The sequence below is a fragment of the Melanerpes formicivorus genome, unplaced genomic scaffold, assembly GCF_026170545.1.
Source record: "Melanerpes formicivorus ecotype bairdi unplaced genomic scaffold, bMelFor1.0.p_v2 SCAF_60, whole genome shotgun sequence".
Lineage (NCBI taxonomy): Eukaryota > Metazoa > Chordata > Aves > Piciformes > Picidae > Melanerpes > Melanerpes formicivorus.
In genome coordinates this window covers 1,205,094-1,227,364 of record NW_027142412.1, presented here as the reverse complement: position 1 = coordinate 1,227,364, position 22,271 = coordinate 1,205,094, and the positions used below count along the sequence as shown (strand labels likewise).

Here is a 22,271-nt window from a genome sequence, read left to right as displayed (position 1 = left end):
AAAACACTGCTCTCCCACCTGCCAGCCTCGGTGCCAGCTTTGGCTCCTTCTCATGCAGCCTTTGCTTCATTTGCTCAGTGCTGCTGGGATTTGGCACAGCAGAGGGGAGCAGGGCTGTTTCCCTCCCGGTGAGCAGTTCCCCTTTAGCTGTGCCCAGCACACTGCACCGCTCATTGCTGAGCAACGAAGCTAGGAGCTGCCTCTCCTCTTCAAGATGCTACTTCCATCAGAAAGCCATAAATCTCTTTTCCCACAGAGAGAAGACTTGCCTGCCCATCTCAGAAGTCAAATGCAGAACACCCCTGGGAAGAAAACCAGCTAGATAGGGAAGACCTGCCTGGTCCTTACAGCAATAACTCTCTTTAGGGTTGTGACAGCGAAGTCATTCCTTCAGGTTTGAAAGAGAAATAACTTCAGCATTGTTCCTGATATGCAATAAGCAGCCTAATGGAAAAGTCCACACAGAATAGCTAGTATCCAGCATGTGAGACTACTGAATTTATAACACACTAATTGCACTATGATAGAAAGTCCTGATGAGCATTGAGAGAAACTCGTTCTCAATAGTGTGCATACAGGAACATATTTACTGTGAAGAATTTCTTCCTAACATCCAGCTTGATCCTCCCCTGGCACAGCTTAAGACTATGTCCTCTTGTTCTGGTGCTGCTTGCCTGGGAGAAGAGACCACCCTCCACCTGGCTACAACCTCCCTTCAGGGAGTTGCAGAGAGCAAGAAGGTCTCCCCTAAGCTTCCTCTTCTCCAGGCTAAACACCCCCAGCTCCCTCAGCCTCTCCTCCCAGGGCTGTGCTCCAAATCCCTCCCCAGCTTTGTTGCCCTTCTCTGGACACCTTCCAGCAATTCAACATCTTTCCTAGACTGAGGGGCCCTGAATTGGACACAGGACTCAAGGTGTGGCCTGACCAGTGCTGAGTATAGGGCAGAATGACTTCCCTGTTTCTGCTGGCCACACTATTCCTGCTGCAGGCCAGGATGCCATTGGCCTTCCTGGCCACCTGGGCACACTGCTGGCTCATGTTCAGCCTACTATCAACCACTACCCCCAAGTCCCTTTCTGCCTGGCTGCTCTCCAGCCACTCTGACCCCAGCCTCACCCATTTCACAAATCCCTGACATGTATCACTAGTATCCAAAACTGAACACACACACACACACAGAAGAAAAACATACAATGAGAACATGCAAGCTTGTTGGCAAAGAGCTAAAAAACCCCCCAACAAACCAATAAAAATCCAAGCTCTTGAAAACTACCCCATCATGACAGACAGATGCAGGAGCAGCAGCCACGAGCTGCCTGTTAGCAAGTTTTGCCTCAGCCTGCCCTGGTTACTCCTGAGGTAGTTTTACCTTTGGCTTGCATGTTGGTCAGCTGATTTCTGAAAGCATGAAGTTTTATTTACTCAGATGTAAAAAACCCCAACAACTAAAAAGCTCAATGCCTAGTCTTAAAACCAGCCTGGCTCTGTCAGTGCCCTTACTTGGCAAATTTAGGGTGATATTTCCCTCTCAGTGTGTACTGCCCACGGTCAGGGGTGTTCTTTGTTACCAGGGTCTGCAGAGTAAAAGTGGCAGAGAATTCAGCACAGGTTGAAATTCAGCCATGTGAAATGATTTCACCCAAGAAAAATCACTGAATGTTAGGGGTTGGAAGGGACCTCCAGAGATCACTGAGTTCAAGCCCCCTGCCAAAGCAGGGTCACGCACGAACACATCCAGGCAGGTTTGGAAAGTCTCCAGAGAAGACTCCACAACCTCTCTGGGCAGCCTGCTCCAGGGCTCCATCACCCTCACAGTAAAGAAGTTTCTCCTGATGTAAAGGTGGAACCTCCTGTGTTCTAGCTCTTATCCACTGGGCACCACTTAAGAGCCTGGTAGGCTCTTAAGCCAGGCTTAAGAGCCTGGCACCTTCATCTTGACACCCAACCCTCAGATATTTATAGAGCATGACAAGATTCCCTCTCAGCCTTCTCAAGACTAAAATGCACTCCTCCCCAGCCAACAGCTTCTATTTACACATCTACCCTGGCATTAGGAGCACTGACAGGTCCATTGAAGAAAATTTTGGTACAACAGCCTTTACCAAAGTTGCTTAAAGACAGCAAAGCAGTCCTCAGACTCCAGCGAGTGGAAGATGAAGGCCATCCAGCAGCACTGAGCTCCAGCCTTACCTATGAATCTTACAGTGAGAGTGCAGGTAGGCCAGCCCCTGCAAGGCACCATGGGTGATGGCAGCAATCTCCACTTCCTGAAGTGGTTTCTTGTGAACTACAGGGGAAAAAAAAACCAAAACCAAAATAAAACACCAAGATAAAACCATCAGCAGGTAAGTGTGCTCTCCTCCTGAGCCAGTGCTTTCAAAGAGCAGCAACCCCACTGATTGTGCCAGCTCTGAGGGGTACACCATCAGATGAACCTGATGATCTCCAAGGCCTCTTCCAGCCTCAACACAGTTCTATCATCTTCATCCCACTGCCTTCCTAAGTTTCCTTCCTGAGTTCATGCACAGCCTGGGCATGTATCTCCACATCATGGGAAAACACAGTTTTCTTCACAGTCCTGCTAGGGCCAACAGCTACTGTTAACACCAGGAGGTATGTCTGAGTGCAGCTTGCCAAATGGATTTGAGCTGCTTACTTGGTCCTTACCGAGGATAACTTCCCACTTTCCCCCTCCCCAGGAAAATCAGGAAGAGCAACTACAAAAAGATGCCCCAAAGCACCTTCCCCATATCCCTAAATATGGCCAGCACCTGCCTTTGGCTGTGTCTCAGAGACAGAACATGTGGCCCACAGAGAGCAGAGTGGTTTGAAACCTTGGCTCAGATTCCCTATTCCTCTGCAGGTGCTGCTGTTCTACTTTCGAGGTCATTATCAGCCTCTTGTTCTGTAACACCATCTGTAACCATCCCTACAAACTGCCAGGCAAGGACAGAGGTGATCTCTGCAGGGTTTTGTCATGGACACTCAGAAAACAGGCAGTCTGCTGCAGTCACCAAGAAGGCACAAATTACAGGCACACAGCTATCTGCTTCTACAGCTCCATTTTCCCCACATGTAAATGTTCATGCCAGCTCTACACAGCACTGGCCTCCTGGGACAGCCTCAGCTTCCCCTTGCTATCACAAACACAGGTATTACAGGTACAGAATGGAGTAGCCCAGCCAGACTGCCTCTATCATCTGTGAAACAGCAACCTGTGAGGAGACAGACTCCCACTACACTCAGAAGGGGCACAAAGGAAAACCAAAGCCTATGCCAAAACCACTTACCCTCTAGCAAATCTGAAGCTGATCCTAAACAGTATTCCATAACCAACTGCAAGAAAAAAGCATGCTTTTAAATATCAGCAGACACTTCCCCACAAACAGCTACTACTTAAATGGCTGACAAACAGCAGAAGCAATTAAAGCCTGAAGCTGCAAGAAGTGCAGTAAACCATCAGCACAATAAAATGCTTCAAACATTCCAGCAGTGTCAAGGCATCTTTTATTGGAGTAAAGAAGCTTTAGACAAGGAAACATTTGGGGGGAGATACTGTAGAGGAAGTTCCATAGTAATGGTTTGATCTGCCTGAACACACAGAGGCTTGCCTCAGAGCAGCAGAGAATTGTTCCAATATCCCACATACCTCTCCCTTGAAGCTACCTGGAAGTTTCTTCAGGTGGAAGGGCTTACAGGCAGCATGGGATGAACACTGCTGCACATAAAGACACTCTGTGTGTGTGTGCTCAGTGTTTGCTGTACTGGACATTTCCTGCTCACTGGAGACCTGGAAATGCCACATCACACACTCACCCATGCTGTATGCTCTTTCAGGTAACAGCCCTTATACTCTATGGTGTTGGGGTGCTTCAGCTGTTGGAGAAACTTGACTTCTTTGATGATATCCTGCCATTTCTGATTAAAAAAACAGGCAAAAAAAAGAAGAGAAATAAATCTGTTAATCTCTCACACTCTCATACACCACACACTGCAGCACAGTCTGAAAAGCAAGCACAAAACTATATTACAAAGGGAAGGTGGCAAAAGTCATGACTGCAAGAGCACAACTGCCCATCAGTTGTCTGGATCCCTATGGCACTGAGGCCCAGACTCCCACCCAACATATTTAAGCAGCTGGAGGATTGCAAAGTACTTTTTCCTCATTTTGATGGCCATACATTTTGCTTCAAGCACTGCCACTGCTCTGCACATTGAACTGTTCAGTGGCCTCAAGCTTAGTAACCACTCCAGCTGCCCCAAAAGACACCACCACCTCCATGTGATAGAGGTATTAAGGGTTAGCTGTTTGCTTCCTTCTGCTACACAGCACAAATCCACTGACATTTAAAAGACCTCAGCACAGTTAGGAGACCAAGAGCCACAAAAATAAGTTTGAAACATAGAATGGCCCAGGTTGGAAAGGACCTTAGAGATCATTTGCTCCAACCTCTCCACCAAGGGCAGGGTCACCTCTCAACTAGACTCAGCTGCTTAAGGCCTCATCCAACCTAGCCTCCAACATCCCCAGAGAGGAGGCACCCACAACCTCACTGGAAAACCTATTCCAGAGCCTCACCACCCTCCTACTGAAGAGCTTCTTCCTAACATCAGTCTAAACCTACTCTCCCTCAGCTTCAAACAATTCCTTGTCCTGTCTCTAGACACCCTTATGAGAAGTCCCTCTCCAGCCTTCCTGTAGGATCCCTTCAGGTGTCAGAAGGCAGCTCTAAGGTCATGTCAATGCACCAACCCATCAGAGTTAATCCCATTTCAAAGCAGAAAAACAAGAAGAGCCACTACCAAGCAGCAACTGAAGTGAGTCTGATACTCTTGCAGTGAGGCTGACACTCTGAACACCAGGTGTATGCAGCTTTAGGTTGGAGCTCCTAAAAATGGTTATGAAGCCAGCTGTACCTGTCAGCTGACACCTCTGAGAGCTATGTTGATGGCTCCAGTAGCTCCTCATGCATTGATTATTGAAATCACCCCTGAAATAGCCACCACACACGCAGGCTCCACTCCCATTCACTTTCTTAAACTCAACTGTTTGTCAAAATTAGCATAAGCTGCTCATTTGCCCACCAGACCTCCATGCTTCCTATGGAAGTGAGCATTAAAAAGCTGATCTGCTAGGGTCAAAGGAAATATTGCAGTTAATTTCACTCTTCAGCTTCCCATTGTGGTTGCAACAGCTGCTGCACGCAGAATTGGCTTTCTTCTTCTTACCTCATTCGTTTGCTTTCCACTATAGGACATTTTCTTGACTGCCACCACCTCATTAGTGTGGGAATTTGTAGCCTGGAGTAAGGAAAAAGAAACAGATTGAAATAAGTGTGATTCTGGTGTTTCTTTGCCTCCCCATGGAGTGAGTTGTGCCTGTGGCAAATGCAGGCTTTTTTCCTCCTATATCACATCCTTGCAAGCTCCTACACTTCAGAGACACCTTCCTTGTGATACAAGCTACCAGACAACTACTATGACACTTTTCCCTTGCTTTATCTGTCAATACTCACCTCCAACAGGCTTAGGGAGGTTCTCCTCCCTCTCTACTCTGCGCTGGTGAGACCACATCTGAACTACTGTATCCAGTTTTGGGCTCCCCAGTTCAAGAGAGATGGAGATCTGCTAGAGAGAGTCCAATGGAGAGCTACAAGGATGATTTGGGTACTTGAACATCTCTCCTAGGAAGAAGGACCTGGGGCTGTTTAGTCTTGAGAAGGCCAAGAGGGGAATCTATCAATGTCCATAAATATCTGAGGGGTGGGTGTCAAGATGAAGGTGCCAGGCTCTTTTTGGTGGTGCCCAGTGATAGGACCAGGAGCAGTGGGTAAGAGCTTGAACACAGGAGGTTCCACCTCAACATCAGGAGACACATTTTTACAGTGAGAGTGACAGAGCACTGGAGCAGGCTGCCCAGAGAGGTTGTGGAGGCTCCTCTGGAGACTTTCAAAACCTGCCTGGATGTGTTCCTGCATGACCTGCTTTGGCAGGGGATTTGGACTCAATGGTCCCTGGAGGTCCCTTCCACCCCCTAACATTCTGTGATTCTGTCCCTCCCTTGGCCCAACCTTGCACCCACTGCCAACATGCAAGTCACAGTTGTACTGGAACTGTAGGAAAACACTTTTAGGTAAACCTCTGGGAAAATCTTTTCCTAAGAAACCAATAAAGACATTGTTCAACAGCTATTTCACTTTCCACTTTCAAGCCCATGCTTCATTCTGGAAGCTACCTCAACCCAAAAAGCAACCTTCCTTTCACCACACCAGAGCTGCTTTGCTAGGCATATTACTCAGTCATCAAAAATTCAGCTTTCCTGCAGCCTGTGTGACACAGGGGTGGTGCTTAGAGACTGAAAACTCAGTTTCAGAGCGAGCTCTACTTGACTGGATTGGCACTGCCCTCGTTTCTGCGTGCTTAGGACAGGGAGCTTGAAGGTTGCAGTCTTAAAAGGAGCTGTTGAAATCCCTGGACCTCCAAGCATTTACCATTTGGGGGACAAAAAATTGGTGACAGTTAAAAGCTTCAAATACAATAGAAGCTAAATGTGGTAAATCCTCCTCTCAGCTGCCTGAGAGGATGAGTGTTACACTTTCAAGTGATGTATTAGTGAGACGTTTCCTGATGCATCAGGGACTTCAAAGGGAAAACGACACTGGCTCAAGCAAGAGAGCACAGGAATTACTCAAGTGAGCTGACACACCCCAGACCCTTCACAGCACACACTCCTCAAATGAGCTGGAGAAAGCAGAAAACAAAGACCTTCTGGATAAGGCAAAATCCTTCCTACCCACCCACCAGCCTGACTTGGCAACTAAAAGATCACGAGTACTTCACTCAAAGAGAGGAATTAATGCTGGTGTATTTCTGGGGCATTAATTCCAGGTACCTTCACAGGAGCCTGGTATCTCTCATTCCAGCCATACCTCATAGCTGCATGGCACACTGCCATGTTCTCAGAGTTGTGGGTGAAGCTCTTGCTGTACCAAGTGCCTAGGATCCTTCTGACTGAACTAACTTAAAGGGCTGTACAAGCACACTTGACAGAAATAGCCACTTGCTGAAGGGGTTTTGGCTCTATTTGCAGATCTTCAACGAAAAGCTTGGCAGAAACCAAGCCCTTTTTGCTTGCAAAACCTCCTTCTGCACTGCTCTCACCTCCTTTATCACCTTTCCCTGTTTTTTAAGGTGGATAGAAGTAGGTTGTTTCAGATGAAAACTATTCTTCTGAAGCTTGAAGTCAACTTACTTGGTTTCAAGCCAAGTCAGAATCAACTTTAAAACCTTGTGAGAAGTGATGTATTTCTTCTTAGCTTTCTGATATGTGAAGTTATCATTTCTTGCATGCAAAAAAAAAAACCCCAAACCCCAGAAATTTAAAATTATCCTGCCAAGCCTTGGCAATAGCAGACTGGAAAGCAAAACAGCTTGCACAAACTGAGCTCAGATGGAAGTTTATAGCAGGATAATCACATTAATTCACAACAACAACAGTGACAAGGTACAGACCAAGGCACCTGCTGTTGGTAGTAGCATCAGTTATGTACCAACAGCATCACAATCCACACCCTGCTCCTTTTGTCTGATGTATCTGAAGTCTCTTCCCCATTCTTTTGGATTCTCTAGAAAGCCCCTTCAAAGGTTTTTTGACCTATTCTCCTCTTTTGCTACCAGGATCCTTGGAATCTTGCTATGATGAGCCAAGATCTTAGCTCTTCTCTCCCTCCAAGATGCACAAGATTCAAGGTGTAAGACAGGCTATGAAAGGTTTTAAGAAGGAGGAAAACCAAAACAAAAGATGCATGGCATGCCCTGCATGGCAGGGAGAAGCTCTGGCCTGATCCATACAAAGCAGGGTACAGCTAGAGATCATCTGCAGGTGACTGGATGGATCTCAGGCTACTGTGCACTGACAACTGCACACAGGTTGAGTTCCTGCTTGTGACTTAGCTACAGAGCAGGAGAGGGCAAAGACTCCAAAGAACAACCTAGTGGATGCCAAGTGCTTTATGCAACAGGAAGGGAAGCTCAAGTTTCAAACAGTGGCCAAGAAGTGTGCCTGCACCACAGTGAAGTGGTGATGCATCTAATTACCATGTTACTGCAGCAATATTACTACAGGCATGGCTGTAATCACCATCAGGCTGGGAGGATGTGGCTGCTGCCAGGACACTGCAAGAAGCTGCAGTCTGGCTGAACTCTGTCATGGTTTGAAAGCACAGCCCAGTTCACTGAAGCATGCAGGGGAAGAGAGGCAGCAGGGAATCACAACTCTTTTACCTAGCCATAGTGGCATCTCACTTGTAGGCCTGCTTGGTAGACAAGACCTCTAGTACTCCTCATGCTCTTCCAAGGAACTTCTGGACACCAGAGCTGAATGATAGAAGGTGGCACCTTCACTGCGTCATCTTTACCCTACATCATACCACACAGCCTTTCCCTTTGGTTTTGAAAAGCACTGGCCAGGTCCTCCCTACTCCCATCTGAATAAACCTCCTTCTCATGGAGTGGATCAGCACATGCTGTGAGTTTGAGAGCCCCATCCTCTTACACATGCAGTACAGTTAATACTAGGTGTTCACCAACCTGTCTCTTAAACTCCACCATCTAAGTTCCTGTTCTACCTCTGAAAATCCCCATGGTAGACCCCCCTCTGCATCACAGCTCCCAGGTTAAACACTGAGGAATTAGGTAATTATCCCCCAAAGCCAAGAGGCACTGCTTATCTGACACAGAACATCAGGCTCCTCTCCCATGCTAGCAACAGTTCCACCAACCCCTCCATCACTTCACACAGCTATGAAGACTGAGTTAGAGTGTTTACAATTACTACTGCCAGCTTCTGGAGCTGCAGGTGTAAGGACACCCATTCTAAACAGTTTCATGTCTGGTATTTAGAAATCCCAGTTCTAGTGAGCCTGATCTCCTGGAGTGGCTGGCCTTGCTGTCAAGCAGCTTTCATTTGCCTGTTTTTCCTACTGAATCCTATTTTAGCTTCATCAGTAGCAATTAGGTTTGAATTCTTTCTAAATACAGTATTTTGGCTTTGGCTCTGTTTGATACTAACTGTATGAACACTATTCTCCTCCCTTGCCAGATTCAGCTCTCTTGACTGCTGCAATTAACACAATCCTTCCTTCCTGCTGGAATTCTCATTCCTTTCAGGACTTTCTCTCTCCTTTGCCATGCAAACATTTGCTATTGAAGACAGTCTGTTATGAGATGAACATGGGGACAAGGAAAGCAGCAAACCAAAATGACCTTTCAAAGCTACCTCCAGGAAGGAACCCTCAAAGGTCATCTCGTCCAACATCACTGCAGACAGCAGAGACATCTCTGGCTAGATCAGGCTGACCAGGACCACATCAAGGCTGATCTTGAATGTCTCCAGGGACAGGGCCCCAACCACATCCCTGGGCAACCTGTTCCAGTATTTCACCACCCTCACTGTGAAGAATTTCCTCCTGATATCCAACCCAAATCTCCCCTACTCCAGTTTCAAACTGCTGTCCCTTGTCCTATCACCCATAAGCCCTCCTGAACAGTCCCTCCCCAACATCTTCCTGTAGGACCTCCCTTCAGATACTGAAACGTAGCTATAAGGTCTGCCTGGAGCCTTCTCTCCAGGCTGAACTCAGTTCTTCATAGGAAAGGTTCTCCAGCCCTCTGATCATCTTTTTGGCCCTCCTCTAGTCCCACTCCAGCAGGTCCATGTCTCTCTTGTGCTGGGGCTCCTGGAACTGGACACAGTACTGCAGGTGAGGTCTCACCAGAGCAGAATGGCTGAATCACCTCTCTCCATCTGCTGGGCCACGCTTCTTTTGGTGCAGTCTCCACTACCAGAGCAGCAGAGAAATCATTCAAAAGCCTGAGTGCAATCTGGAGTGACTTCCATGGTATCTTTATCCAAGCAGCCACAACATCAATTCATTACCAAAAGTGGCTTTTAACTCCAAACACAGTTGGAATCATTAACTCACTGGATCTATTAATTTGCACTGGTTGACAGGCATATGAGCACCAAGCAGAGCATCCTGAAATTCCAGTTTGGCAAATAAATCTCCAACTGTTTAAATTCAACTTTCAGCATCAGATAGCACAAGATACCATATACTTAACCTGGATCACAGGATGTCACAGGGGTTGGAAGGGACCCAAAGAGATCATCGAGTCCAACCCTCCCTGCCAGAGCAGGACCATGGAATCTAGCTCAGGTCACAGAGGAATGCATCCAGACAGGCCTTGAAAGTCTCCAGAGAAGGAGACTCCACAACCTCTCTGGGGAGCCTGTTTCAGTGGTCTGTGACCCTCACAGTGAAAAAGTTCCCCCTTGTGTTGAGGTGGAACCTCCTGTGCTGCAGCTTCCATCCATTGCCCCTTGCCCTGTCACAGGGAGCAAGTGAGCAGAGCCTGTCCCCTCCCTCCTGACACTAATCCCTCAGATATTTATGAACATTCATTAAATCCCCTCTCAGTCTTCTCTTCTCCAGACTAAAAAGCCCCAGGACCCTCAGCCTCTCCCCTAGGACAGTGCTCCAGTCTCCTCCTCATCCTCACAGCCCTCTGCTGGACCCTCTCCAGCAGCTCCCCGCCCCTCTTGAACTGGGGAGCCCCAAACTGAATGCAGTGGGTGCACTATTAAAACTGTACTCAGCTGCTACTATAACTAACAGCTGTAACAGTGAAGAGCTGAGGAGTGCTCTGGAACACTTCTGGCGAGGTGTTTGAGGAAAGCTAACACAAACAAATTGCTCAGAGCTCAAAGAATGCTGAAGACCTCCGCGAGGTCTCTGCACGTGGCTTTGTCTCCCACAAAAGGAGGCAAAAAACCTGTACTTACAAAGTACACTGCTCCAAAGCTTCCATGCCCAATTTCATGTAAGCCCACAAATATTTCTTCAGGATCATCTTTGTAGAAGAGGTCAGCTATCTCTGGGTCCTTTGGCACCCCTTTGCGCATGTTGAAGTCTTACGAACTAGTTTGTGCTTTCGACTTCCCAATCGGTTTCTTCCTTCATCGACAAAGTGGTTTGTAGCTAGCATTCAGCACCTGGTGGGGAAAAAACATAGGATCACAGAAGTGTTAGGCTTGGAAGGGACCTCAAGGATCAGCTAGTTCCAACCCCCCTGCCATGGACAGGGACACCTCACACTACAGCAGGTTGCTCAGAGCCACATGCAGCCTGGACTTAAAAACCTCCAGGGATGAGGCTTCCCCCACCTCCCTGGGCAGCCTGTGCCTGTCTCTCACCACCCTCATGGGGAAGAACTTCTTCCTAACATCCAATCTGAATCTACCCATTTCTAGTTTTAATCCTATCACTCCCTGACACCCTCAAAAGTCACAGTATCACTAAGGTTGGAAGAGACCTCAAAGATCATCAAGTCCAACCTGTCACCACAGACCCCATGACTAAACCATGGCACCAAGTGCCACATCCAAACCAGTCTTGAACACCTCCGGGGATGGGGACTCCACCACCTCCCTGAGCAGCACATCCCAATGACGAACGACTCTCTCAGTGAAGAACTTTCTCCTCACCTCCAGTCTAAACTTCCCCTGGCACAGCTTGAGACTGTGTCCTCTTGTGCTGGTTGCTAGAAAGAAGAGACTGACTCCCTCCTGGCCACAACCACCCTTCAGGTAGTTGTAGAGAGCAATAAGGTCCCCCCTGAGCCTCCTCTTCTCCAGGCTAAACAATCCCAGCTGCCTCAGCCTCTCCTCATGGGGCTTGTGCTCAAGGCCTCTCAAGTCCCTCCCCAGCTTTCTTGTAGCCCTCTTCAGATACTGGAAGGCCACAATTAGGTCTCCTTAGAGCCTTCTCTTTTCCAGACTGAACAGCCCCAACTCCCTCAGTCTGTCCCCATAGCAGAGCAGCTCCAGCCCTCTGCTCATCCTCGTGGCCCTGGATGATAGGTTGGATGCGATGATCTCGAAGGTCTCTCCCAACCTGGTCTGGTCTATTCTATTCTCTGGACACCTTCCAGCACCTCCAGTTCCTTCCTGCAATAGGGGCTTCAGAACTGGATGCAGTACTCCAGGTGGGGTCTCCCCAGAGCAGAGTAGAGAGGGAGAATCACCTCCCTGGCTATGTGTGTTTCCTCTGTTTCCCTTCACACACATTTCCGCTCCCCCCCCTCCTCCAGCAGCAAAATAAGAGGAAACCCTTTCAGGAACAATCGACTTCACTATTGTTTCCTCCAGCTAATTCTGTTTTAATTATTAGTCCAATTTAGATAGAGAGATTAAAACACATTCAGAGCAAAACAGCTCTTTATCTCCCACAGGAAGCAAGTGCTGCACTTAACACTAAGGTCCACTTGAAGACACAAGTCCTGTTGCTATGCAAAAACATCCTGTGATAGGAGTTTGTTACTCCTCATGCTGGTCTCCTAGTGTGTCAGTTTTTAGACTACCACCATTATCCCTCCCTCCTTTTCCTCTGCTGTTTGTTTGCTTTATTTCTCTCCTCCCACTTGCCAGCTGGTGCTAGTAGAAAAGTCAGCTTCTATCCTACAGAAACCTCTCACAATCATATGATTTTCCAGGTATTTATTTATTTTCCAGAGCTAAAAAGTGCTGTTGGGCAGTGATGGCTCCCAGCTCACAGAGCTGCTTTGGAAAGCTCCTAGACCCTCACCACAGAGGGCAGAGCTTCACCTCCTTCACCCCTTTCTGTAGTTTAAGACAGCACAGAACTGAGTTGTGCTTAAATGAACATCTTAGATATCCATCCCTAAAATTTCATTTATGTGGAAAAACCAACCCCAAAACATCAGAAAGTGTCACACTTCCTACCAAAACACCCTGAAAAGCCTGCATTGGTTCAGTAAACACTAGACAGGTGCCTCTACCCATCTGCTTCTGGCTTCTGAAACCCAGCAGGTTACCTGCAGGTGAGTCCACTGGAGCAGTTTCTAACACCCTGGAGTAAATCTCAGAACTACTTCCAGGTATGTAGTTCAGCACCTCTTTTATTGAGGCCACATCTTCTCTGTGCTTACAAGTACAGGAACTTGTGAAAGCATGCATTGAAAGGTTCACCCTACCTCATGATAGCAAGAGACAGGCAAGAGAGAACAGCTGGAACTTAGCAATCTGGTAGAATTAAAACTAGAACACAGGAAGCAGGCTTCAGAAGGTTGCAGGCTGTAAGTGTCATCCAGATGGAGGGATGAAAGCACAGCCTAATTTTGGCCTGGGGCTGAGACAGTTCCCCTGGCTGAGGCTGACAAGTAATGGAGCCACAAGCCCCACGAAGCATGGGTCAGCAGAGGTGCAGGGAAGTGCTCTGCTGCAGCATACCTGGGTAACTGTGGCACAACACATGCTCTGTGGCTCAGATTCCTTTCAGCAGCATTGTCCTGTGCTCTCGTCCTCCCAGCCCCTATTCTGCAAAGGAAAACAAATATCAGTGTTGGGAAAAGGTATTTCAAGCTTTATACCTGATGCTAATCCACAAAACCACCACATCTGGAAAAGACCATGGACCACCAAGGCACCATCTGAACATTCAGCTAAAGGAGCACTGCCTGGGACTGCTGATGGGCTCTCCTCCTGCACTTCTGTGTCTTCCAGCCCTTGAGCTATCAGTGAAAGACAGGAAAGCAGGAAAAGAGATGAAATGCCAAGTTCTTTGGCTTTTATAAAGACACTTCAGCTTGCTGGGGCATAGGAGGAGTGTGGAAGTCTGCTCTCAGACTGATCAAGTTGCCTATAAAAAGGCTGAAGCTCTCACAGCTGAGCATTACTTTGCTCAGGATGTTGCACCCAATGACATGCAAGACTTCAAAGAAAAGTCCTAGGCATTAATAAGTCAAATGCTGTTGGATTCCACTGAGGAGAGAATGAGCAATGAAAAGATGAAAAAGGAGGGCAACCAGTCAGAGCCATCAGCTGAAATCAGGGCTGGATTGCTCATGGTTAAGGATACAGCTCACTGCAGTCACCCATGCCTACCGGTGTAGCAATGCCCCCAAAAGAGCCACAGTCATCCTCTCCTTGCAATCAAGCACAGCCAGAGCTTGGAATTAGCTTGCCCTTACAGCAAAGGTTATCACACAGACACATCCACAGCAGAAACACTTCCAAGTAAAGCACACTGCAGTAATTACACTGTCAAAACCTGAATTAATGTCCACATGAATTCATACCCAACAAGCAACTCATCTTCCCATGTGTTGGGGAGAAACACACCAGCAGAAGCCTTCCTGCTGGTAGCTACAGCACCCAAAGGCAGCTATTTCTGTCTCCTGTTCTCAGCAGAGGGCAATACTATTGAGCTGTTCAAAAGCTATTTGTGGAGCAGCAGGGGGAAAAAAAAAAAAGGCTCTGCCATGTTCAGTTGAAAATAAAACCAAATCCTCCAGAATAAACAGATGACAAAAGCCAGCTGAATGAGATGATTATTCACTCTCAGCTGATTGGCCTCACCCAAAGGTGCTATATTTACTCCATGCCTGCAGACAGGGGCAAAGAATGCTGAATTTCAGGTCTGGCATTTGTCAGCCAAGTGAAAAAAAACAAAAACCAAACCCAGCCATTTGGCTTCAGAACAATAAAAACAAAGTGGTGAAGAAAACAATTTAGCCATCTCTAGTCAAACCAACTTCTCTGGCCACAAACAAAGTCTGTGCAGCAGCAGCAGCAGCTTGGATAGTCAAGGGTGGACTGGGAAACTAAGTGTCAAGGCTTTAAGCCCTAAACAGCAATTCATTCTCCACTTAGGAGAGACAGAGCAAGGCTGTGCAACAAGCAGGCCTTCTCAGCAGGGTTAGTGTGTTCAGAGAATCATTCAGGTTGGAAGAGACCTTCAAGATCAGAGCCCAGCAGTAGACTCAAGTTCTACCAAGTCCACCACGAAGCCATAACCCCACAACTACACAGCATCAAAGAATGGTTTGGGTTGGAAGGGGCTTCCAAAGGTCATCTAGCCCAACACCCCTGCAGTCAGCAGGGATACCCTCCACTAGCTCAGAGCCTTGTCCAGCCTCACCTTGAATATCCCCAGAGATGGAGCCTCAACTACCTCCCTGAGCAACCTGTTCCAGTGTTTCATCACCCTCATGATGCAGAACTCATTCCTAACATCCAGGCTAAATCTCCCCTCCTTTGAAACCACTGTCCCTTCCTATCACTGCAGGCCTTTGTGAACAGTCCCTCTGCAGCCTTCTTGTAGGCTCCCTTCAGGTATTGCAGTCCCCAGGGATGGGGACTCAATCCCCTCCCTGGGCAGCCTGCTTTAATGCCTTACCACCCTTTTAGGAGAGAAATTTCTCCTGACATCCAACCTAAACCTTCCCTGGCACAATTTGAGACCTCTCCTTCTATCACCTGATAGTAGGGAGAAGCAGCTTGATTTCTACTCTTCACCCTTCAACAAGCACAGCTAAAGCAGCATTTGAGACTCTGCATGTTCTGAACACCTCAAATGAAAACAGCATTCATCACACTGGCAGTGACTTAGGGAAGTGACTCAAGGGTTTCACAGTTTGTGAGCTCAGCATTTTGCTCAGACAAGGCCCTTTGGAGATGCCTCAGCCTGCCTACCTAGAAATGAAAGCTCTCTTTTCAACAGTCACCAGTGAAAAATGCCTGCCTTGGAGGACAAACTGCTTGTGCATCACTCCAAGGGGCTAGGAAAACGAGGTGAGTTCTGGAGAGTCCATCCAGCCCCAGAAATTATGTCAAGAGAAGCATGTCAAATATCACCTGAGAAAAAAACCTTCCCTAGTGACAGTTACAGAGCACATTGTGACAAGAATATTGTGTGTGTCCAACAGTGTGATGCTGGACACATCCACACAGCAATGTCACAACCAAAGAAAAGCAAAGTAAGCAGTCACCTGCAAATCCAGCTCTTGATGGGAACCACCAGGCCCTCTGTGACCTGCCCAGTGCACAGTGGCCCAAAGCGAGAGTGAAAGGCTGAAGAACTTCACTGAAAGCTACAAGTGCAAAACATTTGTGTTCCTATACAAGCATAGGATCATTAAGGTTGGAAAAGACTTTTAAGATCATTGAGTCCAACTGTAACCTACCTACTAAGACCACTAAACCATACCCTGAAGCACCACATCTACAGGTTCTTGAACAGCTGTAGGGATTGGGACTCCATCACCTTCCCTGGGCAGCCCCTTCCAATCCCTGACCACTCTTGCAGCAAAGAAATTCTTCTCAATATCCAACCTAAACCTCCCCTGGCACAACTTCAGCCCATGAAGCAAATCTGTTTAGAGCAGTTTGCTGTACTGCTTCCATCCTCTGCCACCCTTCAGACACAGCACCCCAGGAATGCAATTCACCCTCTCAATGGAGCAGGGAGCTCTTGCTGGAGTTCTGGCCCTTTGTTATCTCATCACAGGGGTTCAAGGATTCTCTACTCCTTACTTACACTAAACAGCACAATAACCTGGTGCTTCTAGTCACTGAGGCAGGAGGACAGCAGGTCTCACCATGGAGTTCCAGCAGAGAATGATGGTAGAGGATAAAGGAACAGTTGGGAGCAATTAGGAGCATACTATTGATATGAACAAGGCATGACCACAGAACCCCAGAATGGTAGGGGTTGGAAGGGACCTCCAGATATCATCAAGTCCAACCCCCTGCCAAAGCAGGACCACTTTGGGCAGGTCACACAGGAACACACCCAGGCAAGTCTTGAAAGTCCCCAGAGAAGGAGACTAGTGACTGCAAACTACTCACAGTCTGGACCATCAATAATGCTGTCAACAAGCCTCATTACTACAGCAAACAAGTGGGTTTTCTCCCACCAGTTTAAGGAAAAGCAGAGTGTCTTCAATCAGAAGCAAGCCTCACATTCACACAGTGTGCATCGTGGCTTTTGCTGCCTATCACACACTCCCAGCAAAGTGGGCAGCAGGAAGGACCCCTAGGGAGCATCTGGTCCCTAAAGCAGGGTCACCCCCAGCTGGCTGGCCAGGGCTGTGTTCAGGTTGTCTGGGAATCTTGCCAGAGAAGAAGGCTCCACCATCTCTCCAGGCAGCCTAGTCCAGTGCTCTGTCACCCTCAAAGTGAAGAATTTTTCCCTCATGTTTAGGTGGAACCTCCTGTGTTCTTGTTTCTGTCTGATGACCCTGGATTTGTTGCTGAGCACCACTGAGGAGTCTGACCCATCCTCTTGACCCTTGCCCCTTAGATATTGATAAGATCCTCAATCAGGTTTATATTTACACTAAAACCTCCTTGCTACCATTTATGACCTCCAGGAATAACAACAGGAAAGAGCTTGACCTGAATGTAAAGGAAGCAACAACACAACAGGAAGAGCCTCTATGAAGAGCTGAAGTACCCACATTCCCAAACATCCCATGGATCTAAACCTACATTTGTGTCCAAGAGAGCAGTTACACATGGCCACTCAACTTCTGTAGATGTCTTCACAGAGCATGGTGTCAGAAGAGTTGAGATACTTGGTTCTTTTCTTTCTCAAGCTCCACATGACATCCTGACCTCTACACTGGAAGAAACATGGACTCGAGGGATGGACCACTTGCTGGATAAGGACTTGGCTGGATGGTCCTAGGCAATGGCTCAATGTCCAAATGGAGATCAGTGACAAGAGGTGCCCCTCAGGGGTCTGCACTGGGTCCAGTGGTGTTTAACACCTTTGCCAGTGATATGGACAGTGCCATTGAGTGCACCCTCAGCACGTTTGCAGATGCCACCAAGCTGTGTGGCGCAGCTGACACGTTGGAGGGACCTGGCCAGGTTTGAGAGGCGGGCCCATGCCAACCTCATGAAGCTCAACAAGGCCAAGTGCAAGGTCCTGCAACTAGGGTAGGGCAATCCCAAGCACAAATAGGAACTGGATGATCATGAAGGCCCCTTCCAACCCAAACCAGTCTGTGTTCCTATGAAGCTGACTAACGACCAGCACTCTGCCCAGCATCCTTCACTCCCAGCACACAGCAACATCTCCACACCCTACAAGCATCCCAGCTTCACCCTACTCAGTGCAAATGTGTAAACCAACTTGCACTGCATCTCACACCACCATGGGCCCCTTTCAAACGCACACAGGAGTACATAAAATTACTTTTAGCTCCCAATTACACCACAGGACTTCCCAAAACAAGGACAAAGTTTTCCACTTCAAGCAGGAAAAACAAACTGCAGGAAACAGGGTGGAACAGCAGCAGATTCCACTCATAGGAGGAGCAACATGACATGGCTCATGCATTCATTTTTAGATATTTAGGGGGGAAATAATTTTATACCAGAACTGTTTTTTCTCCCCCCCAGGAATTACAAACACAGACTCTCCTTTCTTCCTGGTGGCCTCTACCTCATCTCCACAACTCTGGAAGACAACATGAAGAAGGGAATTCTCAGATAAATGCAGCTGACAGAAACTGGCCCAAGAAAGAAACCTTTGGAGTTCCAAAAAGGTGCCCAAGTCCCACCACAGTCATAGATTCAGGGAATGGTTTGGGTTGGAAATGACCTTAAAGATCATCTAGGTTGGTCTCTTCTCCCAGGCAGCCAGCACCAGAACAAGAGGACACAGTCTCAGGCAGCACCAGGGGAGGTTTAGGCTGGAGGTTAGGAGGAAGTTTTACACAGAGAGAGTGATTGCCCATTGGAATGGGCTGCCTGGGGAGGTGGTGGAGTCACCATCACTGGAGGTGTTCAGGAGGAGACTTGGCAGGGTGTTTGGTTGCATGGTTTAGTTGGTTGGGTGGTGTTGGATGATAGGTTGGACACAATGATCTTGAAGGTCTCTTCCAACCTGGTCTGGTCTATTCTATTCTAGTTCCAACCCCCCCGATATAGGCAGGGATACTTCACACTAGACCACATGGCTCAAGGCCTCATCCAACCCGGCCTTGAACACACAGGGAGGAGGCATCCACAGCTTCCCTGGGCAACCTGTTCCAGCAGCTCACCACCCCCACTGCAAAGAATTTCTTCCTCATCTGCAGACTAAATCTGCCCTCCTCACATAGAAATTTAAGTTAGTTACATATTTTGATGATCTTTGAGGTCTTTTCCAACCTTATTGATTCGATTATAAACTTCTTTTAATCAGTAGATGGCTCCCTACAAGGCCACAGACAAACACTTCACCCAGTGCTTTCCACACCTAGCTCCCCTCCATGCAGACCCTGGTCTGGGATGGACAGCCCATTCAGCCCATGAGCTCACAGCAGCAGGTGATTTGGCTTTCTGAGAAAGACTTTTCAGTGTCCATTTATTTCATGAAAGAGTGGTGAGGCGTTGGAACACACAGCCCAGAGAGGTGGTGGAGTTGTCATCCCTGGAGGTGTTCAAGGAGTGTGTAGATCTGGTGCTTCAGAAGATAGTTCAGTGGTCAGGGCAGATGGGTTATGGTTGGACTCTTTGATCTTGAGGGTCTTTTCCAACCTTAATGACTATGATTTACCCAGGGAGGTTTTCAATGTCCCTCCCCAGAGGTGTTCCAAGGCCAGATTGGACAAGGTCTTGAGCAACCTGGTATAGTGGAAGGTGTCCTTGCCCATGAAGGGAGGGTTGGAAGCAGATGATCTTGAAGGTCCCTTCCAACCCAAACCATTCTAGGATTCTGTGATTTCTTTGATCATGAAGAATTATTCTTCTAGCAAACATTATGTACCTGACAGCAACCACCATGGGTGTTCCTAGTACCTAATTTTAACTCTCAGACCAGTCAGAAACACAGAACCAGAATCACAGAATATTATGGTTTGGAAGGGACCTCTAGAGATCATCAAACCCAACCCCCCTGCCAAAGCAGCATCACCTAGGGCAGGCTGCACAGGAACATGTCCAGGTGGGTTTTGAAAGCCTCCAGAGAAGGAGGCTCCACAAGCTCTGGGGGCAGCCTGCTGGAGTGCTCTGTCACCCACATACCTGGTACAGCAATTCAATTCTGGTACCTAGACTCAAGCTAATCCCAAGTTTGCTGGCAGTGGATACAAAAAGCAACTGCACAACAGCCTTTGTTTGTTTAAATGAATCACTGCTTCCAAGATCCTCAGGAGGGATTTCACTTGGGTCTAGAAGCAGCAAGTCCTCTCACATTCTTGCTGCAAATCTCTAAGAAGCAACATTTGTAGGTAACAGAAGGGGGAAGTAGCCAGTGACCTTCAGGAGCTAGGAACAGCATTTTTGCAGGGCATTTGAAAATGCTCTGCAGATACCAGGAGAGTGTTCCCTAAGGGGATGCAGGGGGGGGATCAGGTTGAAGAAATCAGGACACAATCTGCTAGGAAAGCTGGATAAAGCAACCAGAACATGAGCACAAAAGGTGTCTGGTCATACAGTTAGGAGCTGAGACTCATGTGCTGGTTCCTCACATGCTCCTTCTGTCTGCTTCTCACAGAACTTCCCCCAACATCACAGAATACACTTGGTTAGAAAAGACCTTCCAGACCCTTCAGCCCTGTACTGAAGGGATGTGGGTTAGTGTTGACCCTAAGTACCAGGTCCATTCACCACTCAGACACCCCCAGGGATGGTGACTCCAGCACTGCCCTGGGCAGACAATTCCAATGTTAGAGAACCCTTGCAGTGAAGAAATATTTCCTATCATCCAGTCTAAGCCTCCCCTGGCACAGCTTGTCACCATTTCCTCTAGTCCCCTTGCTTGCCACCAGGGAGAAGAGGCTGGCCCCATCCAGCTCAATCACCCCATTTGCATACTAGTTGGATGCAATCACAGCTCTTCACTGCTTCCCCTTCTACACAGAACTGTGAGCATTTCCCTTTGCCAGGGCTCATTTGAACACCAGCCTGACCCACACTTCCTTGATTCAGCATTCTCCACTGCTCACCATCAGGTCATTCCGATTACTCACGCCAATAAAATCCCTGAATCAGAGCTTCCCTGACTAAGGTGAGCCCTGTGCACAGTGCCCCTGGGGTATGGAATTGAACTCCTAACTTGCAGGTCTCACTGAAGCAGCATTTTTTTCCCCCTGAGCAGCAGCACTGATTGGTCTCTTCTCCCAGGCAACCAGAACAAGAGGACACAGTCTCAAGCTGTGCCAGGGGAGGTTTAGGCTGGAGGTTAGGAAGAAGTTCTATACAGAGAGAGTGATTGCTCATTGGAATGGGCTGCTCAGGGAGGTGGTGGAGAATAGAATAGACCAGGTTGGAAGAGACCTTCAAGATCATTGTGTCCAACCCATCAGCCAATCCAACCCACCTAAACAACTAACCCATGGCACCAAGCACCCCATCAAGTCTCCTCCTGTACACCTCCAGGGATGGTGACTCCACCACCTCCCCAGGCAGCCCATTCCAATGGGCAATCACTCTCTCTGTGTAGAACGTCTTCCTAACATCCAGCCTAAACCTCCCCTGGTGCAGCCTGAGACTGTGTCCTCTTCATTGGAGGTGTTCAGGAGGAGACTTGATAGGGTGCTTAGCTGCATGGGTTAGTTGATTAGGTGGTGTTGGATGATGGGTTGGACATGATGACCTTAAAGGTCTCTTCCCACCTGGTTTATTCTATTCCGTGATTGGAAAGTAAATGTAATTTCTCTGCATGTCATGAATAAGACAACATCAACTTAGAGAAGTTGTGCCAGGGGAGGTTGAGGTTGGATGTTAAGAAGAATTTCTTTGCTGCAAGAGTGGTCAGGGATTGGAAGGGGCTGCCCAGGGAGGTGGTGGAGTCACCATCCCTGGAGGTGTTCAAGAAACCTGTGGCCATGGCACTTGGGGACATGGTTCAATGGCCATGGTGGGGTTGGGTTGATGGTTGGATTCAGTCCTACCAGAGGCCTTTTCCAGCTGAAATAACTCTATGGCTCCATAAAACCTGGAGGGGTTTCACAGGTTTATTTGATAGGAATGAAAAAAAAAAACCCAACCCTTTGAGTCACTACATAAACCTTGAGTAGTTAAAAAAGGAAGGAAGGAGAAAGGCTTCTTGCTCTGAAAAACAACATTTCATAGGATTTCATCATGGCACACTTGAAATAATTCAACCAGCACATCTGGCAGGGAGGAAACACACATGAATCATTTTAAAGCCTAATGTACTTAGGCCCAAGCAGCACCACACAGAGAAACACACATTTCCTCAGCTCTTCTCCTCCAACCAGCTCATGTGGGTCAGGAAGTTGAGGAAACTGCCTTCCTCCTTCCAGCAGAATTCTCTTCTGCAGTACTTCTTCACCATGCTGCTTAAAAAAAAGGCAGTGAACTCCAGACAATTACAAATTCATGAGCATTACCCTGTGTGCTCCTCAAGAGGCAAACAAGAAGCCATTGAATTTGTTTATGAAAGCCTGAAGAG

At 47.8% G+C, this 22,271-nt stretch overlaps 1 protein-coding gene across 6 annotated transcripts in view; it reads right to left on the bottom strand.

Moving 5' to 3' along the window:
• TAOK3 (TAO kinase 3) overlaps positions 1-22,271 on the bottom strand; it is a 120,811-nt gene that overhangs the window by 52,332 nt on the left and 46,208 nt on the right. For all 6 annotated transcript variants that reach the window (XR_010990209.1, XR_010990208.1, XM_068161763.1 and 3 more), the window contains 6 exons: positions 13,310-13,396; positions 10,844-11,053; positions 5,230-5,301; positions 3,817-3,918; positions 3,291-3,336; positions 2,191-2,287 (listed from right to left, as the gene is read on the bottom strand). Coding sequence is in view for 4 of the 6 variants with exons in the window: in XM_068161763.1 (XP_068017864.1) it covers positions 2,191-2,287; positions 3,291-3,336; positions 3,817-3,918; positions 5,230-5,301; positions 10,844-10,963 (437 nt within the window). In the remaining 2 variants the exon portion in view is untranslated. The remainder of the gene's footprint in view (positions 1-2,190; positions 2,288-3,290; positions 3,337-3,816; positions 3,919-5,229; positions 5,302-10,843; positions 11,054-13,309; positions 13,397-22,271) is intronic.